Source organism: Pelophylax lessonae (genome assembly GCF_965119305.1).
Source record: "Pelophylax lessonae genome assembly, chromosome: 11".
Taxonomy (NCBI): Eukaryota; Metazoa; Chordata; class Amphibia; order Anura; family Ranidae; genus Pelophylax; species Pelophylax lessonae.
The window spans coordinates 232,458,158-232,485,139 of record NC_138778.1 but is presented as its reverse complement, the minus strand read 5'-3'; the positions used below and the strand labels follow the sequence as shown (position 1 = coordinate 232,485,139).

Genomic DNA, 26,982 nt, shown 5'->3' with positions numbered 1-26,982 from the left:
CTGCGATTGTTTTTGCGGTACTGCGACATTGGGGCGGACAGATCGGACCCTTGACTGACATTTGTGACACTTTTGGGGTTACCAGTGACATTTCTACAGTAATCAGTGCTATACATATGCACTGTTACTGTAAAAATACACTGGTTGTGAAGGGGTTAACTTTATTTGGAAGGGAGGGGCTGTGTGTATCCCTAGGGGCGTGCTTTCTACTGTGATTGGCTGTGGCTTGAGCTGTAAGGACACTGATCAACGGATCTACATACTAGATCCGTTTTATCAGTGTCTTTACAGCGAGGAGAATGACAGGCAGCTTGTTTACACAAGCTGCCTGACATTCTCCCTCTTCCCCGCCGATCGCCGAGTGACCGGCGGACATCGGGTCCGCAGGCCACACGCGCGGGGGGGGTCCGTGACCACGCGGGAGCGCGCCTCCGGGGGCGCGCGCTCGCTCCCTAGACCCTCACAAGCTAGTGACGTAGCCCTACGTCACTTTGCCTGTGAGGGGCTGACTGCCGACGTAGATCGGCGTTAGGCAGTCGGCAAGTGGTTAAAATTTCCATTTATACAGCATTTTATTTTTTGCGCTATAAGCAAAAAAAAAGAGCGACAATGCTGGAAAAAAAAAAAAAACAATACTTTTCACACTCTGCTATATAACATTCCCAAAAATAATAAAAATCAAAATTTTTTAACATTTTAGACCAATTTGTTTTCTGCTACGTTTGGTAAAAAAAAAAAAAAATATCACAATAAGCGTATTTTGATTGGTTTGTGCAAAAGTTATCGCGTCTACTAACTACGGGAAAGATTTATGTCATTTTTATTGGGGTTTTTTTTTTTTTTTTTTTTTTTATTACTAGTGATGGCGGTGATCTGCGATTTTTTTGTGGGACTGCGACATTGCGGCGGACAGATCGGACCCCTGACTGACATTTTTGACACTTTTGGGGGACCAGTGACATTACTACAGTAACCAGTGCTAAAAAAATATGCACTGTCACTGTACTAATGACACTGGCAGGGAAGAGGTTAACACAGTAGGTCATCAAGGAGTTAAATGTGTACCTAGGGGCGTGTTTCTAAATGTATGGGGGCGGGACAAGTGAAATGACCATAGAGACCTGAGTTCCTATATAGAAGGATCACAGGGGCTTTATGATCATTCCAGGGAGAAAAAAAGGTCGGCTGTGTTTACAACAACTGACCGTCTTCTCTCAGCAGGGAGCGATCGCGGGTGTCAGGCGGCAATCGGAGCCGCCTGACCCATGCATCGGAGTCCCCGCTCGCCCCCTAGCAATGTATGTCTACGTTGGTTCGCTCAGGAGGGGCTGCCTGCCGCAGTATAACTGCGCAGAGGGCTGTCCAGAAGCGGTTAAAGTGTTACTAAACCCAGATCCTGCATTCCCTATATCTGGTCTCCCACACTACACAGAACACGGAAATGCAATTATTTTAGTAAATATAAATTGTTAATACCTTTTCTCATAAGCTGTATATAGCAATTACAGCAATCTTGTGACTTGTATCAGTGAGTGCTGATAGTTTGTAGGAGGAGTTTTTCATTTCTCCCACGATTTTCCTATCAGACTTCAAAAACCCCCTAATTCTCTGTCTGAACATGTCTGGACAGTGCTGATTGGCCCTGTGCGGATCACATGCATCCTCCCAAGAAAAAAAAAATCATCCATTAATCAAGGTGTGACATCCCACCCACTGTGCTCTTTTTTAGTTACTGGGCATGGAGGAAGAGGAGGAGGAAGAGGAGGAGGAGGAAGAGGAGGAGGAGGAAGAGGAGGAGGAGGAAGAGGAGGAGGAGGGGTCTGTAGACGCGTCCAAATATGTGATGTTAATACCATGTGACCTGAATAGCTCAGCTAAAACCAGGAAGTGTTCTCTGAGTAAGAGACACCAAACTGAGCATGTGCAGCTGAACTACACTTACTGTGCTTACTTGGACTTGTCCAGAGTGAACTTTCAGGAGGGGAAGGATCTGCGTATACAGGATCACACAGCCTTTTTACACACTGCAGAGGATTAATCACTTAGTTACACAAGCTTTTTTTTTTTTCATTTTGGACAGAGCAAAGGAGGGTTATTTTTTTCCATCTATGTCCCATTGCAGAGATTCTCCTGCACTTCCTGTCCTATAGCCAAACAGGAAGTGAGAGGAAATATCTGCAAATGAAAAATGAAGGGTAATTCCTTTTGTGAGGGGGGGGGGGGGGTGGCAGATCACTGGAACTAGTGTCCCCATTAGAAGATTTCCCCTCCATTACATTTATGGGGACAACCCAAAGTTTGGGATTTCCTTTCATTTTCAATGATAATGGTGAACAGGACCAACAGAGAGGATGAATCTCCCTAACAGGGACACAGGCAGCAATAAAAACCTGACAGGGAGTAGGAATTCCTCTCCACTCTATCCAAAACTAAAAAAAATTGGATTTTTGACTTACTGTAAAAACCATTTCTCTGATGTTCATTGATGGACAAAGCCAGCTTCTTCTTAAGCATTGGGTTATACTGCCCCCTACAGGAGTAGGACACTAGGCAGGAAAAAGCTTGATTACGCCTGCCTATGGGCAGTCCCAGGGGGTATACACCCACTCTCAGCTATAGGTACTCAGTTTTGTTACAAGCAGTGTCAGAAGAATTACAACTCCACAGAGGGGTGGGTGCTGTGTCCATTAATGAACATCAGCGAAATGGATTTTACAGTAAGTCAAAAATCCCATTTTCTCTTTCGTTCATTGATGGACACAGCTCCTGAAAGTTATAACCATTGGGATGTCCCAAAAGCAGTGTTAAACATGAGGGGTGGGAACAACAAAATTCCCAAGGCTAAACATTAGCCAACCAGGCAACAGGAGCTCAACCAAACAACTGGAGCCCACCTAAAAAAAAAAAAAAACAAACAACACACCCTCAAAGAGGATCAGGTCCTCTTAAACAGCAGCCTACAAAACCTGGCGGCCAAAGGAAGCATCCACAGATGCCAACACATCCACTTTATAGAACTTTGTGAAAGTGTGCACCGACGACCGGGTGGCCGCCTTGCAAACCTGCGTCACTGACACCGGATGACGGAAATCCCAGGCACTTATCGCCCTAGTAGAGTGTGCCTTGACAGGGAAAGGAGGAACCTGACCCCTGATAGAATAGGTCTGAACCCCCGTCTGTCTGATCCATCTGGAAATGGTCGCAGAGGAAGCAGACAACCCTTTTCGAGGTCCATATGTGAGCACAAAGAGAGAGTCTGACTTCCTGATAGACTCCGTAGCTGCCAGGTACACCCTAATTGCCCGGACCACAGTCAAAGCATGCAAGGTAATTTCCTTCGGATGTTTAGGCCTGGGACACAGGGAAGGCAACACAACGTCTTCATTCAAATGAAAATCAGAGACAACCTGAGGAAGGAGCGATGGACAGGGGTGAAGAACCACCTTATCTCTGTGAATTATCAAGGTGGACGACAGGATAACGCCGCCAGTTCCGACACCCTGCGCGATGAGGTGATAACCACTAAAAAGGCCACCTTCTGGGACAGCATAAACAGGGAAATCTCCCAACTATTTTCAAAGGGAGGCTTCTGTAGAGCTGAAAGCACCAAATAAGGATGCAAAGGCGGCAAATGAGCCAGCAATGGAGGAACCAAATGTCGGACACCCTGAAGAAAGGTACGCACCAGGAAGTGTGTAGCCAAAGGTGGTTGGAAGAAGACCGCCAAAGCTGACACCTGGCCCTTGATGGTACTCAAGTTCAGTTTCTGTTCAACCCCCAGTTGAAGGAAGGTCAAGATCCGAGCCACCGAGGAAGAACCCCAAGAGACTCACACCACGCAATGTAATTCTTCCACGTACGATGGTAGATCTTCCTAGAGGCAGATTTCCTAGTTTTCAACAGTGTGGGAAGCACCAACTCAGATAAATCCAGCACCTGGCATTCAACAAGCCAAGCCTTCAAAGCCAGCAACTGTAAAGTTGGATGGAAGATCAGTCCTTGGGACAGCAGATCCTCCCTGAAAGGAAGCTGCCAAGGAACATCGGCGACCAGCCGCACCAGATCGGCGTACCAAACCAGATGAGGCCAGTCTGGAGCCACTAAGATGACCGGAATCCCTTCTGCCTCGAATCTGTGTAGAAGTCTGTGCAGAAGCTTGAGAGGAGGGAAGGCGTAAATCAGATGATACTGACCCAACAGGGTCACCAGCGCATCTGTGGCGTCCGCCAGGTAATCCATTGACCGAGCAACAAACCTCTGCACCTTTCTGTTTAGCCCGAGACGCTAAAAGATCCCCCTCAGGGCTGCCCCACCGGAGACACAGCTGATGAAACACCTCCGGATGAAGGGACCACTCCCCGTGGTTCAACGTCTGCTGACTGAGGTGATCCGCCTGCCAATTTTCCACCCTGGGAATGTGTACGATGGAGAAGGCTGGAACAAACTGTTCTGCCTACCTTAGAATGCCAGGTACCTCCAGAGCCGCCAGGACACTTCTTATGCCCCCTTGTGCTTGGGATGGGGGAGGGGGGGGGGGGTGTTATCTCTCTTTGCTTGGGAGGGGATGTTGTCTCTTGTTGCTTGGGGGAGGGGTGTTATCTCTCGTTGATTGGGGGCGGGGGGTGTGAGTTTGTTGCGTCTCGTTGCTGGGGGGGGGGGGGGGGGGTTGTTTCTCATTGCTTGGGGGGTGTTCTCTTGTTGCTTGAGGGGGGGGGGGGCGGGAGTTGTTGTCTCTGTTGCTTGGGGGGGGGGTTGTTGTCTCTTGTTGCTTGGGGGGGGGGGGGGGTTGTCTATTGTTGCTTGGGGGGGTGCTGTCTCTTGTTGCTGGTGGGTAGGGACCATTGCTACTGGGCAGGGTCAATTGTTGTGTGGGGGGTCTATTGTTGCTTGCTGCAGTGAGATAGCTGCTTTTCTTGTTCTCATCAAATTCTGTACAAATTATTTAACGCCACAAAATTATACCTGGTATAAACTTGTGTATTCTCCAAAAGGGGCGGTAGTGAGAGGGTAGGAGGGGGGAACAGACAGCTTTTGGAGGTGCGTAGGGGACAGAGACCATGGGTGACACCAGGGGTGTGAAGGGGGAAAAAAAGCCATGCACCCCAGGCCTCAGACCCAAAGCTCATATATACAGGGATCAGAGGACTGACCAAAAATACAGCTTTTATGGCAAATTAATGCAGCAGAAAAAAAAGGAATAAAAGACGGAGCTTTCCTTTAAACAAGCAGTGGTAGTAGTGTCTGTGAATGTTCAGGCCGGGTGGGATGTGTGGTTATCAGCGGCGGATCACATCTCTGACAAAAGACTGGAATGGCGACTTGTCAGGTCTGTCTGATCTATCAGTTTGCGCTGCGATCCCTGACCCAGATTTGTCGCAGTCTTGCAGGGACATGCTCACACAATGATGACACGCGGAGAACGCTGCGGCTTTTGGGGCGAGCGCGGAATACGTGTGATAGGCGATTTACACAATGTAAATAAATGCTAATCCGCCGTCCACAGCTGTGACTTCACCATCCACAATTCCTCTCTCTGCAGAATAATTCACCAACGAAATCACACCTTGTAAATTATCGCATATGTCAGTGCTACATTACTCAGCAACAGTGCTACCTACAAGAACAACATGTACTGGGGGGACAGGAGAGAAAGGAGCAGCGTCTTCTCTCATACAGGACAGAAACGTGCCCTCCGCCTAGGGGGGTCTAACGTTGAGGACAAGAAAGGGCTGGACAGCAGGGGTCTCCGGCCCAGTCACCGGATGGCAGGGGTTTCCGGCCCAGTCACCGGATGGCAGGGGTTTCCGGCCCAATCACCAGACAACAGAATGGGGGTCTCCGGCCGAATCACAGGATGAGGGCTGACGACAGAACAACGGGGGGGGGGGGGGGGCGGGCCAATTACGGGACGATGGAAAAGGCAGGGGGCTCTTGCCCAGTCATGAGGGGAGGGGGCTCCGGTCAAGTCACGGGACGGGGCGGTGATGGCATCCGACCCAGTCACGGGACAGGGGGAGGAGGCTCCGACCCAGTCATGGGACAGGGGGGGGACGGGGGGAGAGACGGGAGGAGGCTCCGACCCAGTCATGGGAAGGGGTGGAGGAGGCTCCCACCCAGTCACGGGATGGGGAAGGGGCCACTAGGCCAGTCACGGGATGGAGGAGGGTTGCTCTGGCCCAGTCACGGGACGAGGAGCGGGCGGGTACTGGACTAGTCATAGGACGACCGAAGGGGGGGTTGCTCTGGCCCAGTCACAGAACAACAGGGGAGGTCCCTGGCCCTGCAGTAATGATCCAATTCTGTCACAGCCAATTCTTCTACTTATCCCTTCAAGTGGTGCCAAAATGACCATTACAGAGACCCACAGGACCAGAACAAACATTAAAGTAAACCTGTCACAGGACAATGCTGCGTAAACGCGCATCAGCAGGCACCATAAGGTATAGAACATACTGTCAACCTGAAAATTCCACTTTCTCTATCGCTCATTGACAGACGTAGTCCTCGGTGATACAGCACCTTCGGGTTATGTTGCCTCCACAGGAGCAGGACTAGACAGGAAATTAAAATGCTCTGGCCACACCCTAGGGGCAGTCCCAGAGGGTATATCCTCTCTCTCTCTGCCTCAGCAAATCAGTTATTTTCTGTCTAGTTAGGAGTAAGGACCTAGATACCTTGCTGGGATCTTCGGTCCTGGCAAGATTTTTTTTTTCTTAAAAAGATTTTTTAGACAGCTTTTTTCTCCAGTAATCCTGTGAGATCTTCAAGCAAGAAAGCTGAACTGGGCGACGGGCTGGATGTTGAGATCCGGTGGTCACCCCAGTTCAGCCTACGAGCGCGTGCAGGCCATAGCTCCGCGCTGGGTCGGCCGCGACAAAGTCCCATTAAGGGACTGACCCCGCGAGTTAAACGTCTCGCTGAAACGCCAAAGACCATGAGTCACGGCGTCCGTATTGGTCGACAGCCCTCCCGCCCCGGTGGAGAGGGGTACTGTCAGGAGTTGGTGCCCGCCTGGTTCCGGTATGGTGAGTAGTATGTTCCCCCTTTTCCCCCTGACGGGTCTTGTGGTGAACGCGGGCCCCTCTCTGTATGGTAAGATAGAGTCCCTTTCTATCCTATAAATGGCACAGATCCCCCTACTTTGAGTGTGATTTTATGTGCAAAAAGCCAGGAAGCTTGGTTTGGGAGCTAACAATCTAATTGTATACATGTTTAAAAGATTGTAATCAGTGGCAGTCTGGGAATCTTACTGTGATAAGAATAAGGTACCTACCAGTCAGAAGCCACGGACATGTAGACTGCCTTCCTAGTCAAATCTCCAGCTATAGCAGGCCTTCCGAACGGCCATGAGGTCCGCCAGGGCCGGTACCGCCAACCACGCCAAAAATCCCCATGCAGAGATAGTGTTGTGTGCCCTGCAGCACACCGCTATTCGGTACAGGCCGCCGCCATTTTTTTTTGCTGGATTGCACGAGCCGCCATTTTGGCGTAGCCTCGTGTCTCCAGCATGGGGGCGGCCATGTTTGAGGTGATCCAAACACCTCGTGGAGCTAGGGGAGGCGCCGGAAGGCGTGCAGAGGGGCGGAGCCGCCTCCTTTCTTCCTGGGCAGCCAGCCAAAAGACTTCCTGTTTGTCAAGACAGCGCTGTAACCTGTTGCAGTTAAACTCTGAGCATCAAGTGGTGAGCCTGGGGGTCTATCTCTCTCTCTCTCTCTCGATTGATAGGGATCCCTAGCAGGTAACACTAAGGGGCTTTTGTGGCGCTGGGGGTCTGTGAAAAAAAAAAAAAAAAAAAAGTTTTTTATTTTTGAATTATATTATCCGGGAAGTTACTGGAATAATCATGGACCCTGCCACACAAATTCCCCCACCTGTTTCCCTCGAGGGGGCCACGGGACCCGCCGGTGCACAGAGTGTAGAGGCATTTACAGCAATTTTGGAGTCTATGGTGGCTCGGGTGGAGGCGGCCTGTCAGGGACGGGGGTCAAGGAAGCGACCCCCGCCTACCCCTATATTATCTGACACCTCTGACTCTGATTCAGAGATGGTCACTGCAGTTGCAGGTCCCTCTGCAAGGGCTGTTATCCCAGGTAAAGCCCCCTCAGACAGTGAGGAGGACGTTTCTTCTCCCGCTATAATTCAGGAAGAAGAATTGGTGGACGCACTAGTTGTGGCAGTGCAGGAAACCTTAAAACTTGAGGTTTTACCGGCAGAAGCAACTGATACAGAGATTCCTTTTGGTACTAACAAGCCCATCAAAACGGTGAAGGTTTTTCCTGTACCCAAGTGTTTTGGTAATAAGATTAAAGGAGAATGGGAGCATTCTAAACGTACCTTTACTATTTCCAAGCGTATTGCTAGACGCTATCCGTTTGAGGAATCCATCATTAAGAAATGGACGGTACCACCAGTGGTGGATCCACCTATTTCCAGGCTGAATAAAGCCACGGTTATCCCAGTGGAGGACACTTCGTCCTTTAAGGATCCGGTGGATCGAAAGATGGAAGCGGAGTCCCGCACTATCTTCTCTCTGATAGGGTCAGCATTTAGACCAGTAATTGTTATTGGTCTAGTTTCCCAGACACTTACGGAATGGGCGAGATTGGTACACCAAGACCTTAGGGGAAAAGATATTCCCCAGGAGACATCTGATTTGATGGAACAGATTATACAAGGGCTACAGTTTATCTGTGACGCAGCCTTGGACACTACTCCCCTATTAGGGCATGCATCTATGTCAGCGGTAATCCTCAGACGTGTGCTGTGGTTAAAATGCTGGTCAGCTGACCTAGGTTCCAAAAAGACCTTGACGAATCTCCCCTTTCAGGGGAATCGTCTATTTGGGGCCACCCTAGATGAAATCATTAAGGATGCCACTGGGGGCAAGAGCACTTTTTTGCCACAGGCTGCTAAAGCTAAGGGACCTCGCAACAAGCGAGGACCTTTCTTTACCGCCCATAAAGGGTTCGCACGCCCGGCTGGAACAAGCGGGAAAGGCAAGACTCCTCCAGGAGGGTTCAAGAAAGGCTGGTCGGACAAACAGAGGACCGACTCAGCCAAACCCGAAGCAAAGGAGTACACAGCCTGAAGGTGCGCCCCCACCCGGTTTGAGGGTGGGGGGGACGTTTTCACCGGTATTCAGGACATTAGATCGAGCATCAACTACTACTACTGGTGCGATTCTTCCCTTCCAACATTTAAGTACTACAGGGAGCGGTAGTCACCGTTCCCTGAATAGATCTTTTCCTTTACGTTTTCCTAAGATTAGTCTCAATTCCCCACAGGAATCGGATCTGGTTGACCAGACAGGCCAAGTAGCCTCTAGCCAGGTGACTTCGGTCCCTGAGGTTCAACCAGAAAAGATCACCCTTCCTGATAGCAATCAGGTATCTGATAAATGTGTGGGAACAGAAAACGACCAGACTTTCTCGGATGGTCGGGGCCAGATAGCTCTAGGGACGCCTGGTTCAGATCCAATCAGCGCCAGTGGTCCTAGAAATTCTAGGCTGGCCTCGTCAAGCCGGCCTGGCCGACTTGGACAGGCTAGTCGCAGACGTTCCGTGGGAACTTCGTCTCAGGGAGTGTCTGTGGTCTCAAGGACCAATTTACCATCGTGCTTTACAGTCGCTGGTTTTAATGGCCTGGCCATTGAGACCCAAGTACTGAAGGACAGAGGTTTGTCTACTTCAGTCATTCCTACCCTTATTAAAGCAAGGAAAGCGACTTCCAGCAAGGTCTATTATCACACATGGAAGACTTATATTGCATGGTGCGAATCTTTAGGATTTCCTCCACGTACCTATTCGGTGACTCGAATATTGGCTTTTTTGCAACAAGGGGTTGAGCAGAAGCTAGCCTTGAGCACCATCAAGGGTCAAGTTTCAGCATTAGCAATCTTCTTTCAGAAACCTTTAGCTACCAAGTCCTTGGTGCGGAATTTCATCCAGGGGGTGCGGCACCTGGCTCCACCAGTCCGCGCGCCCTTACCGCCCTGGGATCTTAATTTAGTTTTGTCGGTTCTACAGGAACCTCCCTTTGAAAACATCAGGGAGATTCCCTTGTTTACTTTATCCCAGAAGGTGGCCTTCTTGGTGGCTATCACTTCTGCTCGCAGGGTGTCAGAACTGGCTGCATTATCATGCCAGTCCCCATACCTAGTGATTCATAGGGATAAGGTAGTACTTCATCCTAAGCCATCTTTTCTTCCTAAGGTGGTTTCAGATTTTCATCTGAATGAAGATATTGTACTACCTTCCTTGTGTCCTCAGCCCAAGCATCATCGGGAACATGCGTTGCATTCCTTGGATGTGGTTCGGGCAATCAGGGTATACCTGAAAGCTACGGAATCATTCCGTAAGACGGATTCACTTTTTGTGATCACGGATGGCCCCAGAAAGGGTTTGCCTGCATCTGCCGCGACCATTGCCAAATGGATTAGACAGACGGTGGTACAGGCTTATTCTATTAAGGGTCAGAGTCCTCCGTTCCCTGTTAGGGCGCACTCCACTCGAGCGCTCAGTACTTCCTGGGCCTTTCGCCATCAGGCGTCAGTGGTCCAGGTATGTAAGGCGGCCACCTGGTCGTCGGTACATACCTTTACAAAATTCTATAAAATTGATGTGACGGCATCGGCGGATGCCTCATTTGGCCGCAAGGTTTTGCAGGCCGCAATTTGAGGAGACCGGTGGTCTACCTCGAGGGTTTTTTTCTGTTTGAAAAATGTATTTTTTGTTGAGTCTCATCATTAAGGATGAGCATTGTAAACTTCTAGTTGGCACCGGTTGGGCCTTCTAGATTGGGATTTGATTTCCATTTTCCCACCCCTCATTTGTGATACTGCTCTGGGATGTCCCGAAGGTGCTGTATCACCGAGGACTACGTCTGTCAATGAGCGATAGAGAAAAATGGATTTTTGTAAAATCTTACCGTAAAATCCTTTTCTCTTAGCTCATTGACAGACGTAGTCCCCGCCCCTCTGTTTTGGAGTTGGGTTGGGTTAAAATCTCTAAAGACTGCTTTTTGACATAACTGATTTGCTGAGGCAGAGAGAGAGAGGATATACCCTCTGGGACTGCCCCTAGGGTGTGGCCAGAGCATTTTAATTTCCTGTCTAGTCCTGCTCCTGTGGAGGCAACATAACCCGAAGGTGCTGTATCACCGAGGACTACGTCTGTCAATGAGCTAAGAGAAAAAGGATTTTACGGTAAGATTTTACAAAAATCCATTTTTTTCATCCTTCCTAGAGCCACCAATTCTGGAATGCAGGCAGTATGCGCTATCTTTGGGTACCCTGTCCCATAATGCAAAGCAGCAAACCAATGGTAAGCACCCAATGTTGTACTAAGGTGATGAACGGACATTATGTACTGGCGATGTAAAATTCCTATTCTAGCGTATCATTTTCCATGGACAGGCTCATTGTAAACACAAGTCTCTTCACTCACTCCCTACCTATAGGTAAAGTTCATTTTGCTTAAGACAAGCACCGGGGGCTGGGAGAGCGCGCACAGATGGGACCATGGCCTAGTGATATAATGTGGAAGTGCTCTGAGCAGAACGTACATCCAGCGGAGCAGAACGGAGCTCACTGCCCACTCAACCGATCTTCACTAAAGGAGCCGAATCAACCGACACTGAAGCAGCTGCTCACAGCAAACTAACGGAACAAATGAAGTGCTTCCTAAACACCCACGGAGAAATCACCCCAAATTCCACACTAAAACACCACCTCTGGCTGCGCTAAATCTACTGCTGGCTCTGCTAGTTCCATAAATTAAAATCTGCCAGGATAGTCATCATTATCCCCTGTGACAGACAACACCGGGACAGGGGCTTCTGGAGGGGACTGCAGGCTAGCCTCTTGACTATGGGCCCTGGTGTTTGAGGGGGCTCTGTTTTTTGGGAGGTGTGTGCATGGGGGACCTTTGGAGTAAAATTACTTCAGATTCAAGTCCATGTGTCTCTGAAACAGATTTTGAGAACTGGAGGACCCCAATTTGGGGCCTCTGTGTTTTGTTGGGGTATAGAAAGCCCAGACCAGCATTGACTGCTTCCGGATCGGTATTGGTATCGGCAGATACCTTATAACAATTGTGCATTCAAAATCTAAAATGTCAAGGGTTTAGTCTTTAAGAGGTTAAACTTCCCTCCTCCAGCAGACAGAACGAAAAGATACATTGTAATCATTGTGTTTACTTAACTGGGAGAGTTGAAAGGCATTTGCAGGAGGCTCTTTTTTTTTCTTTGACAGCTGTTCTTTGCTCCCTCACAAGCTATAAAGAGAAAAACCGGATCGGCCCATGGATCTGTTAATTTTACCGATCCCCCGATCCAGCTATTTTGCCCATATCGGGGCCGATATCCAATCCGAATATCGGATCGGAGCATCCCTAGTCTTTACGCCAACCATTGTGGGGCGTTTACGCCAACGTGTCATTTTTCCTCTCATTGTTCATGTGGTGACTGCCCCTATATTTGAAGTGTATAAAAACTGTATTTCTGTTCAATCAAGCGATTACTTTGGTTTTACCCCAACATCTTGTCTGCGTACAATGCTTGGGGTAAAGGGCTGGTATTAGCAAACCAGTCTGCTGGAAGGGTTTGGAGGGCAGAGGGCACCCAATCGGGGTGCCAGGCGGTTCGTACACCCCCCCCCCCACCCAGTCACCATAAATCTCTGTCTTTATAGCTCAGGCTGGAGCTTAAAATGGAGAATGAGTCACCGTTTCCAAAACTGTGACAAATAGTGAGTTGTGTAGCCGTTTTGCTGGCATGGCACAATGGTGACACTAAAAGCCATCACTGACTCAAAAGTGGAACTTCCGCATTAAGTGGTCCCGACCACTGATATGCCACATTTGGCAGGTCATTTTTTTTGGGGGGGGGGGGCGGTTACCTAGTTTTGAAAGGTACCCGCTCTCACTTCCGCTCGGTGCTGCACAGGTGGCTCGGGCGGAAGTTCTCTCCCCCTCCCTCCCTGCAATCTTCTGGGACACGTCACAGGTCCCAGAAGATTGTCTGGTCAGTCACGACGCGCAGCGTGACTCGCGCATGCATAGTGCGCACCTGGCTGTGAAGCCGCAAGCTGTCACAGCCGGGTGCCAAGACTAGAGATGCGGGCGCCACGGGTAGAAGACGGAGAGAATCGAGGCTCCAACCCGGCCGCATCGCTGGACTGTGGGACAGGTGAGTATGTGTTTATTATAAGTCAGAAGATACACTTTTTGTAGCTGCTGATGACTTAATAAATACAAAAGCCGGTGGAACTCCGCTTTAACCAACCTGCATGCATGATCTTGGATTGTTACCCTAGCTTTCACTAGTCATGTGTACAAGATCTGTGGCAATTGATGTCTCTTTCATGTATATGAGCAGTATTATTTTTGTTATATTTCACTGTAAACACAATTTTTTGAAAAAAAAAATAAAATAAAGAATGTGCATTAAAAAAAGAAAAAAAAAAGCCATGACTGGGGCTTACTTGATGATGGCTTCGTGCGAGCGGTAATTTTCACAGAGCAGAATGCGACAAGGGAACTCGGCGGGGTAATGTTCATACAGGCGGTCCAGTAAGGACACATGAAGATTGCGCTCCCTGGCAAACTCGCTGTAGACAAAGGGGCTGAGCTGGAAGAGAAACAGAAATCAGTTATAATCACATCATCTTTCCATCGACTCCTACATTTATGTATTTATTTGGTGTAAAGGCCGGCCACAGACTGAGCGATTTTCTTTCCAAACAATTCACTCGACTGCCTCATCAAGGCAGACAGTGTTGACAGGGGACAAAGTATATAAATGTGGTAGTAGCGCGCTGCCACCCATTGATATAAATTAGGAAATCGCAGGGTGCAGCTGCTGCAATCACCAAATGTGTTCCCACATCCGCAACAAATCATTATTAAAATGTGTGATCACGCTGCCTCTAAATCAAGGTAGAAATAATAACTAGAAAGTGACAAAAAAAATGACTAAAGAGGTAAGTGTTTCATATATCATAAAGTGCCAGTGTAAATTAAATCCATAAACAAACAATTAATGCAAAAAAAGGCCAACGCAATAAATAATAAAGCTTCTTATAGATTGTGCAATCTAAAAAAGATTGTTTGATAAGGTGCTTCATAGGGATGACACCACAGTGTAACAACAATTTTCCACTCGGGCTCCTTTCACCAGATAAAGCCACTTGCGTTGGTGGCGTAACGTGTAGAGGCTGAGCCTGGGTGTTTTCACTGGATCACGTGAGAAACTGGATTATATGCTTGTTTTTGTACCTAATAAATGTTGAGTGCATTTTATGAAGTGGATTCTGTGTGGTGTATTGAGCTTAATAACCCAGGTACCAGTATAGATCCTAACACATTACCCAGTCCATAGTAGTATAGATCCTAACACATTACCCAGTCCATACCAGTATAGATCCTAACACATTACCCAGTCCATACCAGTATTGATCCTAACACATTACCCAGTCCATACCAGTATAGATCCTAACACATTACCCAGTCCATACCAGTATAGATCCTAACACATTACCCAGTCCATATCAGTATAGATCCTAACACATTACCCAGTCCATACCAGTATAGATCCTAACACATTACCCAGTCCATAGTAGTATAGATCCTAACACATTACCCAGTCCATACCAGTATAGATCCTAACACATTACCCAGTCCATGCCAGTATAGATCCTAACACATTACCCAGTCCATACCAGTATAGATCCTAACACATTACCCAGTCCATACCAGTATAGATCTTAACACATTACCCAGTCCATACCAGTATAGATCCTGTAAAATTACCCAGTCCATACCAGTATAGATCCTAACACATTACCCAGTCCATACCAGTATAAATCCTAACACATTACCCAGTCCATACCAGTATAGATCCTAACACATTACCCAGTCCATACCAGTATAGATCTTAACACATTACCCAGTCCATACCAGTATAGATCCTGTAAAATTACCCAGTCCATACCAGTATAGATCCTAACACATTACCCAGTCCATACCAGTATAGATCCTGACACATTACCCAGTCCATACCAGTATAGATCCTAACACATTACCCAGTCCATGCCAGTATAGATCCTAACACATTACCCAGTCCATACCAGTATAGATCCTAACACATTACCCAGTCAATAGTAATATAGATCCTAACACATTACCCAGTCCATACCAGTATAGATCCTAACACATTACCCAGTCAATAGTAATATAGATCCTAACACATTACCCAGTCCATACCAGTATAAATCCTAACACATTACCCAGTCCATACCAGTATAGATCCTAACACATTACCCAGTCCATACCAGTATAGATCTTAACACATTACCCAGTCCATACCAGTATAGATCCTGACACATTACCCAGTCCATACCAGTATAGATCCTAACACATTACCCAGTCCATACCAGTATAGATCCTGACACATTACCCAGTCCATACCAGTATAGATCCTAACACATTACCCAGTCCATACCAGTATAGATCCTAACACATTACCCAGTCCATACCAGTATAGATCCTAACACATTACCCAGTCCATAGTAATATAGATCCTAACACATTACCCAGTCCATACCAGTATAGATCCTGACACATTACCCAGTCCATACCAGTATAGATCCTAAAACATTACCCAGTCCATACCAGTATAGATCCTAACACATTACCCAGTCCATACCAGTAAAGATCCTAACACATTACCCAGTCCATACCAGTATAGATCCTAACACATTACCCAGTCCATACCAGTATAGATCCTAACACATTACCCAGTCCATACCAGTATAGATCCTAACACATTACCCAGTCCATACCAGTGTAGATCCTGACACATTACCCAGTCCATACCAGTATAGATCCTGACACATTACCCAGTCCATACCAGTATAGATCTTAACACATTACCCAGTCTATACCAGTATAGATCCTAACACATTACCCAGCCCATACCAGTATAGATCCTAACACATTACCCAGTCCATACCAGTATAGATCCTAACACATTACCCAGTCCATACCAGTATAAATATCCAGCATGAGATTTTTCCCTATTGAGATCTGATGTGTTTTCAAAGCGTTCCTTTATTTCGTTTTGAGCAGTATATATGAAACGCTTACCTATTTGTCACTTTCTAGTTATTATTTTACCTTGACTTAGAGGCAGCACGATCACACATTTTAATATTGTTGACAGGGGAATCCCTCCCACCAAGCCATTGTGTTCTCCCAGCGGGTAAATCCATGCACGCCAGGAGAAGACGGTGATTATTGCTAGCGGCTATGACAATCGCTAGCAATTCTCGCATGTAAAAGCTGACGAGCTGGTTGTACCGAAGTTGATCGCTCAACTTGGGTACATTCACTCTGCCCATACATGGTTCAAATCTCAGGTAGTAACTGCTGAACCGGCCGAAATTCCGACTTTCCTGTTGGCAATCTTCTTTTTCTGTGCAGCTCAGTGTAGAATCCCAGTATGTGTCGGGTGACAGAATCCATGAACTCCTGTGCTCCAGTGCAGTAGTTCCCTCATCCCAGGACAAAGATGTTGAACCCAGAAGGCGGCAGATGAAGGAAGTTGATGTCTGTGGCAGCGAGGGAGGTTGTTGGAGCGGAAGTTTGGTTCCATAGCTGTATGTATGAAGCCTCCAACCACCAATCCCACTATGATGACCACTTTCTAACACATGTTCTACTAACCTACACACACAGCTGAGGGACAACACTGATTAAGTACAGAAGAAACCTTTAGGAGACGAGGTATCGATCCCTCACCTGCATATGATCCCCCGCCAGGACAATACGGGTGCTTTTGGTGGCAAGAGCCAAAGGCATGATGGTTTCACACTCCATTGCTTGTGCTGCTTCATCTAAAAGGATGTGTGTAAAAAAACCTGAAATGGAGAAAAGAAAACCAAACGCATGAGACAAATGTGGCCATCATGGGGCCCCCACCTATCTATACCTCCCAGTGCTCAAATGGCAATTATAATTCATTGAATTTACACTAAACCACTGAAAAGCAGCAAACGCTGTCAGGCCTTAATCTTGGCTGACTTTCAGCCATGACTAAAGGGGTTGTAAAGGTAGAAGATGCAGTTTATGCATTGAGAAAAAAACCTTCTGTGTGAAGCAACCCCCCCCCCCCCCGCCCCCCTATTACTTACCTTAGCTCCATCTAGACCAGTAGATGTTGCACAAGCGACTCGGCTGCCTGGGACTCCCCTTCTCATTGGCTGAGACAGAAGTGTGGCGTCACTGGCTCCCGCTGCTGTCAACCAAAGTCAGTTAGCCAATGAGGAGAAAAAGGAGGCGGAGCCGGGCCGAGGCTCTGTGTCTGAATGGACACACGGAGCTGCAGTTTGGCTCAGGTGCCCCCATCGCAAACTGCTTGCTGTGGGGGCATTCAACAAGAGGGAGGGGCCAGGAGCATTGAAGATGAACCAAGAAAGAGGAGGATCTGAGCTGCTCTGTACAAAACCAAATGCACAGAGGTGTTTTTTTTTTTTTAACGAAAAAAAACAAGATTCTAGTATCACTTTAAAGCCAGATTGCCAAAACGCGTTAGCTCTTCCTATCTGTTCACCTCTATGATCTAGGACGATGAGAGCAACATCACTTCTGGTTTAGGGTGGATGTAGACAATCAATTATAGTAATATACTGCGCCAACCTCAACACAATCATGCAAATACACATACAAGCAGCCAACACAAGATCTTGAATAACGGATCAATAAAGCAATGGAAATTAGGAGTAGCGCTAGACATGTAAAAAACAGCAACTAATGTCCATATCCAAGAGGAAAGACAAATTCAAAGAAAGTGTCCAGGTGTTCATATCTCCTTTATACGATATAGGGACCACCACCAGCACCAAAAAAGTGAAGCCTCTTACCAGACCAGATTGACCCTCATCACAAGGATCAATATAGGCAGGACATTTTTTTTTCTCAAAGCCCGTGGTATGTGAAACACACTCAAACACCCGGTGCATAAAAAAGTGCACACATGCAAATGTGAAGAACACAAAAAGCGCACAGGGTGTGCGGAACAATCCTCCTCCGAAGAGGGTGGACCCTGACCTTGATCCCCCGGGGCACAAGACTCCTGACAGGGACTGAGGTACTTCACTTTGGTTTGCCCGGCCGAAACCAGGCAAACCCCGTTCTCTGGGAGGACTGCCGAAACAGCCCACCCCAAGTACTTGGTGGGGCTCCCCCAAAGAGAGACCCCATGAGAGAGGGTGAACTAAGCCAGGTGGCCATATCCACCCCCTCCCAAGACGTTCAGGGCAGGCCCGAGGACCTACGCCGTATTAATCGTGCAAGTGACAACCAAAAAGGACAAACGTGACACACAACAAAGAAAAAGGAGTGGGGAAAGGGAAGTGGAGAAGTGCTGTGACAGGCCCCCCCGGCCAGGAATAAAAAATTCCTCTGGTGCTGGCCAAAAGGCCCGTCCCAAGTGGCAGGTGCAGAAAAAGTGTGTGTGGTGCAGTGACCAAGGTGCCAAAAAACTCAGGTGAGCTGCCCCTCACCAGTGAGAATTATGGCACCCCTGGGCTGCCACCCCAGGGGCACGTACACCACAGGCTTTTTCGGTCTCGGCCCCCGGCCAGACCCGGTGTAGCCCATCCCTACCAGGAGGCTTGGAACGTGGACAGCTTAGGGAGAGCCTGCCTTCAACTGGGTAAAAAGACCCTCCCTTAAAGGCCAGACTCAACCCAGGAGGAAAGGCCATCCCACCGCCATCCCTATTCCTTACCAATTACATCCAGGAGCAGTACTAACCGGAAATTGGCGAAACTGGCTTTCTTGCTCCCTTCAAACTAATATGGGCGGATCCCATTCAAATCAGAAGGCAATGGACCCATCCGGCTTTCTCTGACAGTGCCTACTTCCCAGTCCCCCAGATTCTCCTGGGTGCCCCCGTTCATTTCAGCCCCTGCCCCTACTAACCATCAAGGTCCATACCAACTGATAAGAACAGATACTACACTTGATCTTAGCCAAAAGGCCGAGAAGCGTTATATAGGCAGGACATCCCATAGGCGAATGGTATGGACATGAGATCCTCCACAGTTCACCTGCAATCGCTTTTCTGGGTGCCAGATAATGATGTCCTCAGGTCATGTAGAGAGAGACACTCCTCATAGTGTAGAACGTTTAGACAGAGGTTTATTAAACAATTGTAGGCAACTTACATGTATAAATACAGCAGCAGGCGTTTCAAGACCATAACTATTGGTTGGATAAAAAACTGGTTTGGTTGGTTATCCAACCGACGGTTATGGTCTTGAAACGCCTGCTGCTGTATTTATACTGTGGAGGATCTCATGTCCATAAAATTTGCCCATGGGATTTCCTGCCTATATTGATCCTTGGGATGAGGGTCAATCTGGTCTGGTAAGAGGCTGCGCTTTTTTGGTGGTGGTCCATATATCGCAGTGATGGCGAACCTTGGCACCCCAGATGTTTTGGAACTACATTTCCCATGATGCTCAACTACACTGCAGACTGCAAGAGCATCATGGGAAATGTAGTTCCAAAACATCTGGGGTGCCAAGGTTCATCGTATAAAGAAGAGATGAACATCTGGACACTCTTTGAATTTGTCTTTCCTCTTGGATATGGACATTAGTTGCTGTTTTTTACATGTCTAGCGCCACACCTAATTTCCATCTGAGGTAGACAATTATTTTTTTTTTTTTTTTGTGTGTTAGCAATCAGATCAATTATTTTTTGTGATCTGATGCTTTCAAGGGTACAGGAGAGGTCTTATAGACCCCAGATGTCTTCATTAAGAGAACCTGTCATGCTTTATTATTACAAAAGATTTATTGAGATAGTAACAAAAGTGATAAAAAAATAAAGTGGCAGTGTAAAAATATATATATATATTTTTAAAAGCGCTCCTAATAACCAATCACCCTTACCCTGTGTATGAGGCAGCCAATCAGAATCCTGGATACTCTGCAGCCACCTTAAAGTGGTTGTAAACCCTTCCATATACCCAGTGCAGTGATTGGCCTCAGGTAATATACAGAGATGAAACAAATCTTCCTACATAAGTTGTACCTATCAGTAAGCCTCGGTCCTCCACAGCCATTCAAAGTCTAGAATTTATAAAGTTTGTCTGAGCTTTAAGAAAACAGGGGGCGGGGAGAGCTGAAGTTACACTCTGCAGAGCTCAGTGAGGAGAACTCTGAGAGCTGATAGGAGGGAAAGGACACATCCCTCCTTCACACAGGAACAAAACGGAGGCTGGCAATTATACCATGTGTGCTGGAGCTCCTCCCCTGTCACTTTTTATCTCTTGCTGTCAGGAAAAATAGAATTTTTGTAAGAACTTACCGTAAAATTATTTTCTCTGAGTCCTCTGACAGATGCAGCCTCTTCCAAGTTTCATCACTATTGGGCAATGGCGCCCTCTGCAGGAGGAGGCTAGGTAGTGAAACTTCATTAAAAAGCTTTAGACCAGTGATGGGGAACCTTGGCACCCCAGATGTTTTGTAACTACTTTTCCCATGATGCTCAACTACACTGCAGAGTGCATGAGCATCATGGAAATTGTAGTTCAAAAATATCTGGGGTGCCAAGGTTCCCCATCACTGCTCTAGACATTACCCTCAGACACTTAGAGCTTACTATTCAGTTTCGTAGCAAGCAGTACAGGAAGAAAAAACAACCCCAAATTAGAGGGGCGGGGGCTGCGTCTGTCAGAGGACTCAGAGAAAACTATTTTACGGCAAGTTCTTACAAAAATTATATTTTCTCTTACGTCCTCTGACAGACGCAGCCTCTTCCAAGTTTCATCACTATTGGGACGTCCCAAAGCAGTGCAGGTGTGAGGGGTGGGAAAAGACGCAACCAACAGAACGGTAACGTACCAACAAGGTCAGAATCAAACGTGGCCAACAGGGCAACAAAAGCTCATCCAACAGGAGCTAGGCAGCAAGAAACTGATTAGTAAGCTCTAAGTGTCTGAGGGTAATGTCTAGAGGGACAGCCCCTAAAGGTGTGTCTAGTAAAATATTTTTTAATGAAGTTTCACTACCTAGCCTGCTCCTGCAGAGGGCGCCATTACCCAATAGTGATGAAACTTGGAAGAGGCTGCGTCTGTCAGAGGACGTAAGAGAAACTTATCATAAGTGATTCATACTGATTGCAGAGGAAGGTGGCAGCAGACAGAAATTGCACTTAGAGCTCTGGATAGAGACACGTATACACTATAGAGAGATATGCTTTCTTCATACATCCCCTTTAACTCACCGGGCTCCAGATCCAGCTGGCACAGATACTGGGAGGTGCTGAGTGTTACCACCACAACCCTGTGCCGGATGACATCTTCCTTCTGTGGCATCTGGAAGGTGGAATGTGTACTGGAGATGAGACAGTACTGATGGACCACCGGGTGCACCGTCTTCACCCAGCGGTTTCTGAAATATACCCTAGGGGGGAGGAAAAAAGAAGGCGCTCATTAGCCGGTTCCTCCTCGTAAATTCCTCTTACCATGCACACAGCGACACAGAATACATTTCCTTACCTGAGCGGCCTAGCCTGGGGATTCCCTGTTTCCACATATGGGTGGAGATAGTCCTTGATGTAGAGGTCAGCAGCACTATTAGAATGGGTGCAAATTAGAACCCTGGGGAAGAAAAAAAGAATATTCTCAGAATGAAGACGAGGGGAGAGACCAGCGTCCATGAACATATGCACCGAAAGAATAAGGCTGTATTAAATCCAAAAACAAAAATGGGTTATACTGAGGTTTACTAGTTTTTAGATCTGGCGGCCGCATACATTTTTTTTAGGATTTTTCCCTTTTCACCTGCTGATCCATCCACTAAGTCTGCTGTTTTTTTAAATCTTTAAGGTCTCAATCACACAGGTGGTGGTAAAAGGAACAATAAAAACAGACAGTTGAGCCACAGGGGCACTGTGATTTGAGGAGGGGGGGAGAGCTGTAATGTAAAGGGGCACTTTGATATAAAGGGGGATGCACTGCCCCTTTACAGTGGACACTAAATATGAAAAAACCATCAGACCGAAAAGAGCTATATAGCTACCTTCCTCTGGGTCCTAACATCCCCCTGATAGGATCTAGTGAGCGTATGTACTGAAGACCAAATATGAGCCATAGAAGCTTGATGAGGAACTGCCCAAGAAGCACCTACACTTCTGGTAGAGTGTGCCTTTATCGGAAAGGAGAAATCGTAGACCTATATGCTGCCTGCCCTTTCCTGGACCCTTCTGGCAGCACAAACAAAAGGTCGGTCTTACGAGTCTGAGCTGACATCTTCAAATAGATCTTAAATGCATGTACTACATCGAGAGAATGTAATAACTTTTCCTCTGCTGTTTAAGGATTTGGAAAGAAGGAAGGCAGTATAATGTCCTGATTCAAATTAAAAGCAGACACCACCTTGGGCAAAATACCCTGGGTGTGGGCATAGAATCACCATATCCTTATGTAAGATCAAAAATGGCTCCATACAAGAAAGAGTCGCTAACTCAGATACTCTTCTAGATGAAGTAACTGCAACGCAACCAAAAAAACTAACTTTCTGGTCAAAAGAACCAGAGGAATATGCCGAATGGGCTCAAAAGGCTGTTTCTGTAGGACCGCCAGGACCAAATTTAAATCCCAAAGACACAACGGAGGTCTAACTGGAGGAGGCATACGTAGCACCCCTTGTATAAAAGGCTTGGACCAAGGAATGCAAAGCAATCGGTCTTTGAAGAAAGACTGACAAGGCTGAAATTTGACCTTTAATAGTGCCTAAGGCTGGCTTCATATCTACCCCAACTTGCAAGAAGGCTAGAATTCTCCCGATGATATATTTTTGGGGATGCCACTTCCTGGCCTCACACCAAGAAATGAAAGACTTCCAGACTCTGGACTCTGTAATAAATGCCCCTAGAGACTGGTTTCCTAGCATTTATCATGGTAGAGACTGCAGGACCAGATAAACCCGGCTCCCTTAAAATCCATGCTTCAATAGCCAAGCCATCAAATTTAGAAATTGTAAAGCAGGGTGGAATATCGGACCCTAAGAGAGCAGATCCGGATGCAGTGGGAGAACCCATGGCCTTCCCACTGCCAAAATTAAAAATTTGCATGTACCAAATCCTCCTGGGCCAAGCTGGAGCCACCAGGATTACTGGCTTCCCTTCTTCCTGAATCCAGCGCAGAAGTCGTTGCAGCAGATGAACAAGAGGACAGGCATAGATCAGGGAGAATTGCTCCCAGGGAGTCACCAAGGCATCCACCCCGACTTAGAGTGGATCCCTGGTCCTGGACACAAATTTCTCCAACTTGTTGTTGAACCTGGATGCCAACAGATCTACATTCGGGACCCACCATCCTTGACAAAAGAATGCAAAGATCTTGGGATGTAAGGACCATTCCCCTAGAAACATCTGCTGGTGACTCAAAGTCTGCCTGCCAGTTTTCTATTCCTGGAATGAAAACCGCTGATAGGCATGGAATAAATTTCTCTGCCCAGGATAGGATGTAACCCACCCCCTTCTGGGCGGACTGACTCTTGGTGCCCCCCCTGACGGTTGATATAGGCCACAGCCGTGGCATTGTCGGATTGCACCCTGACGAGGCAACCCCAAAGTCTGGGAGTCTGGTACCTTACCTTAATGCCCAAGAAACCGCTCTGATTTTTTTAGGATATTGATGGGGAAGCTTCTTTCTAACCAGGACCATTTCCCTTGGACAGTGGCTTCCTCCAGAACTGTTCCCCAGCCAGAGAGACTGGCATCTGTAACCACCACCTTCCAGACTACTGGAAGAAAGGATTTCCTGCTCTCCAAATTCTTGGCTAACAACCACCAGCCTAGACTCTGGCGTTGTTCTGCCCACCAGACTCCTATTCAGAATACTTGTGCTTATGTTGTTTAAAATAACATGTTGGGTTTTCTTGATTCACACAAGTTATATGCAAAGTGCAGGCGCCATCTACTGTTCCTTTCTGGTATAGCTTCAGCTGTTCTGCAATAATTGTAAACTCGGAATGTGTTTAATAAAGTTGTTAGGAAGCAGGGCATTCTGGATAGAATTTCTACAGGAAGTGAATCGACCACCATTTTGACAAGATACAACAGGGCAGCAAGACATGTTTTCTCAATCTCTTGCCATCACCCTGGGAGAGTTCTTGTTATCCCATCCTGTATTATAGATCATTGTTTCTTTATGGTATGCAATTTTGTATAGATTGATGTTTATTTTTATTAATTTGTAGTTTCACCTGGCTTGTTCTAATAAATTTGAGATCAAAGAAATATGGTATCTGAAGTTTATGGAGCACAGAAAGGTTTAGCTCTCTGTCCTAGAGAAAGAACAGACAGTGTACCATCGGTACTAGAGACATGCGACAATCTAGGGCCTGGATCTTTTTGCTCCAGGCAGACAGAATGTTATTCTGTAAAGGTCTAGTATAGAATTGGGCATAAGGAACTGCTTTGAATGGACACCATCTTCTCTGTACAAAATCCCGCTGCCCATCAAGCATCAGGGGGGCTGAGAGCAGAAAAAAGCACCCGGTATCTGTTAAATTAGAAGGTAACAGTGCATCATAATCAACGTGAATTTACTATTCCCGTCACAGGATTCTGCCTATAACTAGAATCCAATCTTCACCAATCACGGCGGGTTCTGTCACTTGTCGACCTTCAAGGACCGGGTCCCCCTAATTTCTGGGGCTACTCCCTTGGGCCTGTAGGGCACCCTGCCGGAACGCCTTTGGAGTTAGTCTTACCAAGGGTTCAGATCCCATGGTCCAGTGCCCAAGTGGTTCGCATTACATGCAATACCTCATTTCCCTTTACTGAGGCTCAGGTACCATCCTTTTAGTCTTCCACTTTCAACTGGATCTGATTGCCAATCACCTTGGATCCAGAGATCTTAACCGGGATTGTAGCGTAATCTTTTTTCTTCTTCTTTAAAATATGGAGAGCTTCTCAAACCATGACCATCACCTCTAAGACACTGGCGAAAAAAACTGGAGGTACTTCCTGTATGGGAGAGGGTTATATAGAGGGGGACTTCCTGTCTTTTTGGTTGCCAGTGTCCATACACTTATAGGTGCGTTTAACCCAGATAGTAATTACTAAGGCTGCTCTGTGTCCCGTGATGTACTATAAAGAAAAAGGGTATCCGCTATGCAACCCACCAGAGACCGCATGTAGTCTGTGCAGCCTGCCAGAACCTGCAACCCTCATGTTGCAGCAAAAGGAGACCCGCACCATGGACTTCAAAAGGTGCTTCAAATAAAAAACAGCGCTTACATTTTCACATCAAAAAAAGCAGAAACAGCAGAAAACATCTGAAGACAATGGCATTACCAGCCTACATTAGCAAGTACTTGGCTTGAAAAAAAGCCAGTGTGAGCTGGAAACATCGCCAATTTTCTGCTGTGTTGCTGCTCTTCTGATTTGACAATAAAAAAAAAAAAAAAAAGAGAAATTTTGTTATTTGAAGCACTTTTGGTAGTCCTTGGTGAGGGACACCTTTTGCTGCAAAATGTCCTGGATAACAAGGCATTTGAGACTATATGGTGTGATCTCTGCAATTCAAAAAACTACAACCTTCATAGCATCCTTCATACTGCATCCATTATTTTCACAATCTAGAAACCATAAACAATCCCTATGTACCATGCCTGTAAGAAACAATATCTGTGGCAGGCTGTTGCACATTGTTCCTGCTTTTATATTAAAGAACCCTCATTTCTCCCAAACACAAGGGGTGGCCCTTGTGTCATAGGTGTGCACCCCAAAAGCTCAACACACTAGACAGTGGGTGTGTGTTTGTGGGTGTCAGCAGGGCAGGGGACGGGTGTCACCAGGGCAGGGGACGGGTGTCACCAGGGCAGGGGACGGGTGTCAGCAGGGCAGGGGACGGGTGTCAGCAGGGCAGGGGACGGGTGTCAGCAGGGCAGGGGACGGGTGTCAGCAGGGCAGGGGACGGGTGTCAGCAGGGCAGGGGACGGGTGTCAGCAGGGCAGGGGACGGGTGTCAGCAGGGCAGGGGACGGGTGTCAGCAGGGCAGGGGACGGGTGTCAGCAGGGCAGGGGACGGGTGTCAGCAGGGCAGGGGACGGGTGTCAGCAGGGCAGGGGACGGGTGTCAGCAGGGCAGGGGACGGGTGTCAGCAGGGCAGAGGACGGGTGTCAGCAGGGCAGAGGACGGGTGTCAGCAGGGCAGAGGACGGGTGTCAGCAGGGCAGAGGACGGGTGTCAGCAGGGCAGAGGACGGGTGTCAGCAGGGCAGAGGACGGGTGTCAGCAGGGCAGAGGACGGGTGTCAGCAGGGCAGAGGACGGGTGTCAGCAGTTTTTCATTTTATTATTTTTTCAATATTTTTTCTTTTTTTTAGAATTTTCTGACAGCCCATTTGGTGGGCTTTGGTGAATTATCAGAGGTCTAAAAAGACCCCTGATGTCTCACTTTTGAGACAGAGAAAGTGACTGAGGGCAGAGATCCCTCGGTCCTTACTTTGCAGCCTCAGCCACACTGCACAGTGACTAATTGGCAAGTGCTCTGTGCTGAGCAGCTTCCTGTTCATTCACAAACAAACATGGTACACACTGTTTATTATGCTTCAGCTATATAGGGACAAATGAGCAATCGGAACCGACCACTCACTGTGTTCATTCAGAAAAGGGACATTTACCGGCCCCTTCCCCAGCACTCCACCATGAAAAATTCTCCCTGTGTGCCCACAGCAGCCAGCGGGAGAGGATGGAAGTCATCAGCGCTGCCGGGGTGGGGTGAGGGGGTTGGAGTAGGATGCCGGGTCAGCCTGCGCCGAATAGGGTGCTTAAGTTTAAGGTGTGCCACAGTTCCTGTGCACGCCTGTGTGTGGTGATCTTAGGGTCTCCAGCCTGTCACTGAATCTTATATAGAAGTCCTTTATACAGTTATAGAAGATGTCATGGCAGATCATTCCCCT

General features: G+C 47.4%; 1 protein-coding gene across 1 annotated transcript in view; it reads right to left on the bottom strand.

Moving 5' to 3' along the window:
- HELZ (helicase with zinc finger) overlaps window positions 1-26,982 on the bottom strand; it is a 211,751-nt gene that overhangs the window by 72,256 nt on the left and 112,513 nt on the right. Inside the window, exons 15-18 of the mRNA XM_082272103.1 lie at window positions 21,568-21,669; window positions 21,294-21,472; window positions 16,797-16,915; window positions 13,481-13,626 (exon numbers count right to left, since the gene is read on the bottom strand). Coding sequence (XP_082128229.1) covers window positions 13,481-13,626; window positions 16,797-16,915; window positions 21,294-21,472; window positions 21,568-21,669 — 546 coding nt within the window. The remainder of the gene's footprint in view (window positions 1-13,480; window positions 13,627-16,796; window positions 16,916-21,293; window positions 21,473-21,567; window positions 21,670-26,982) is intronic.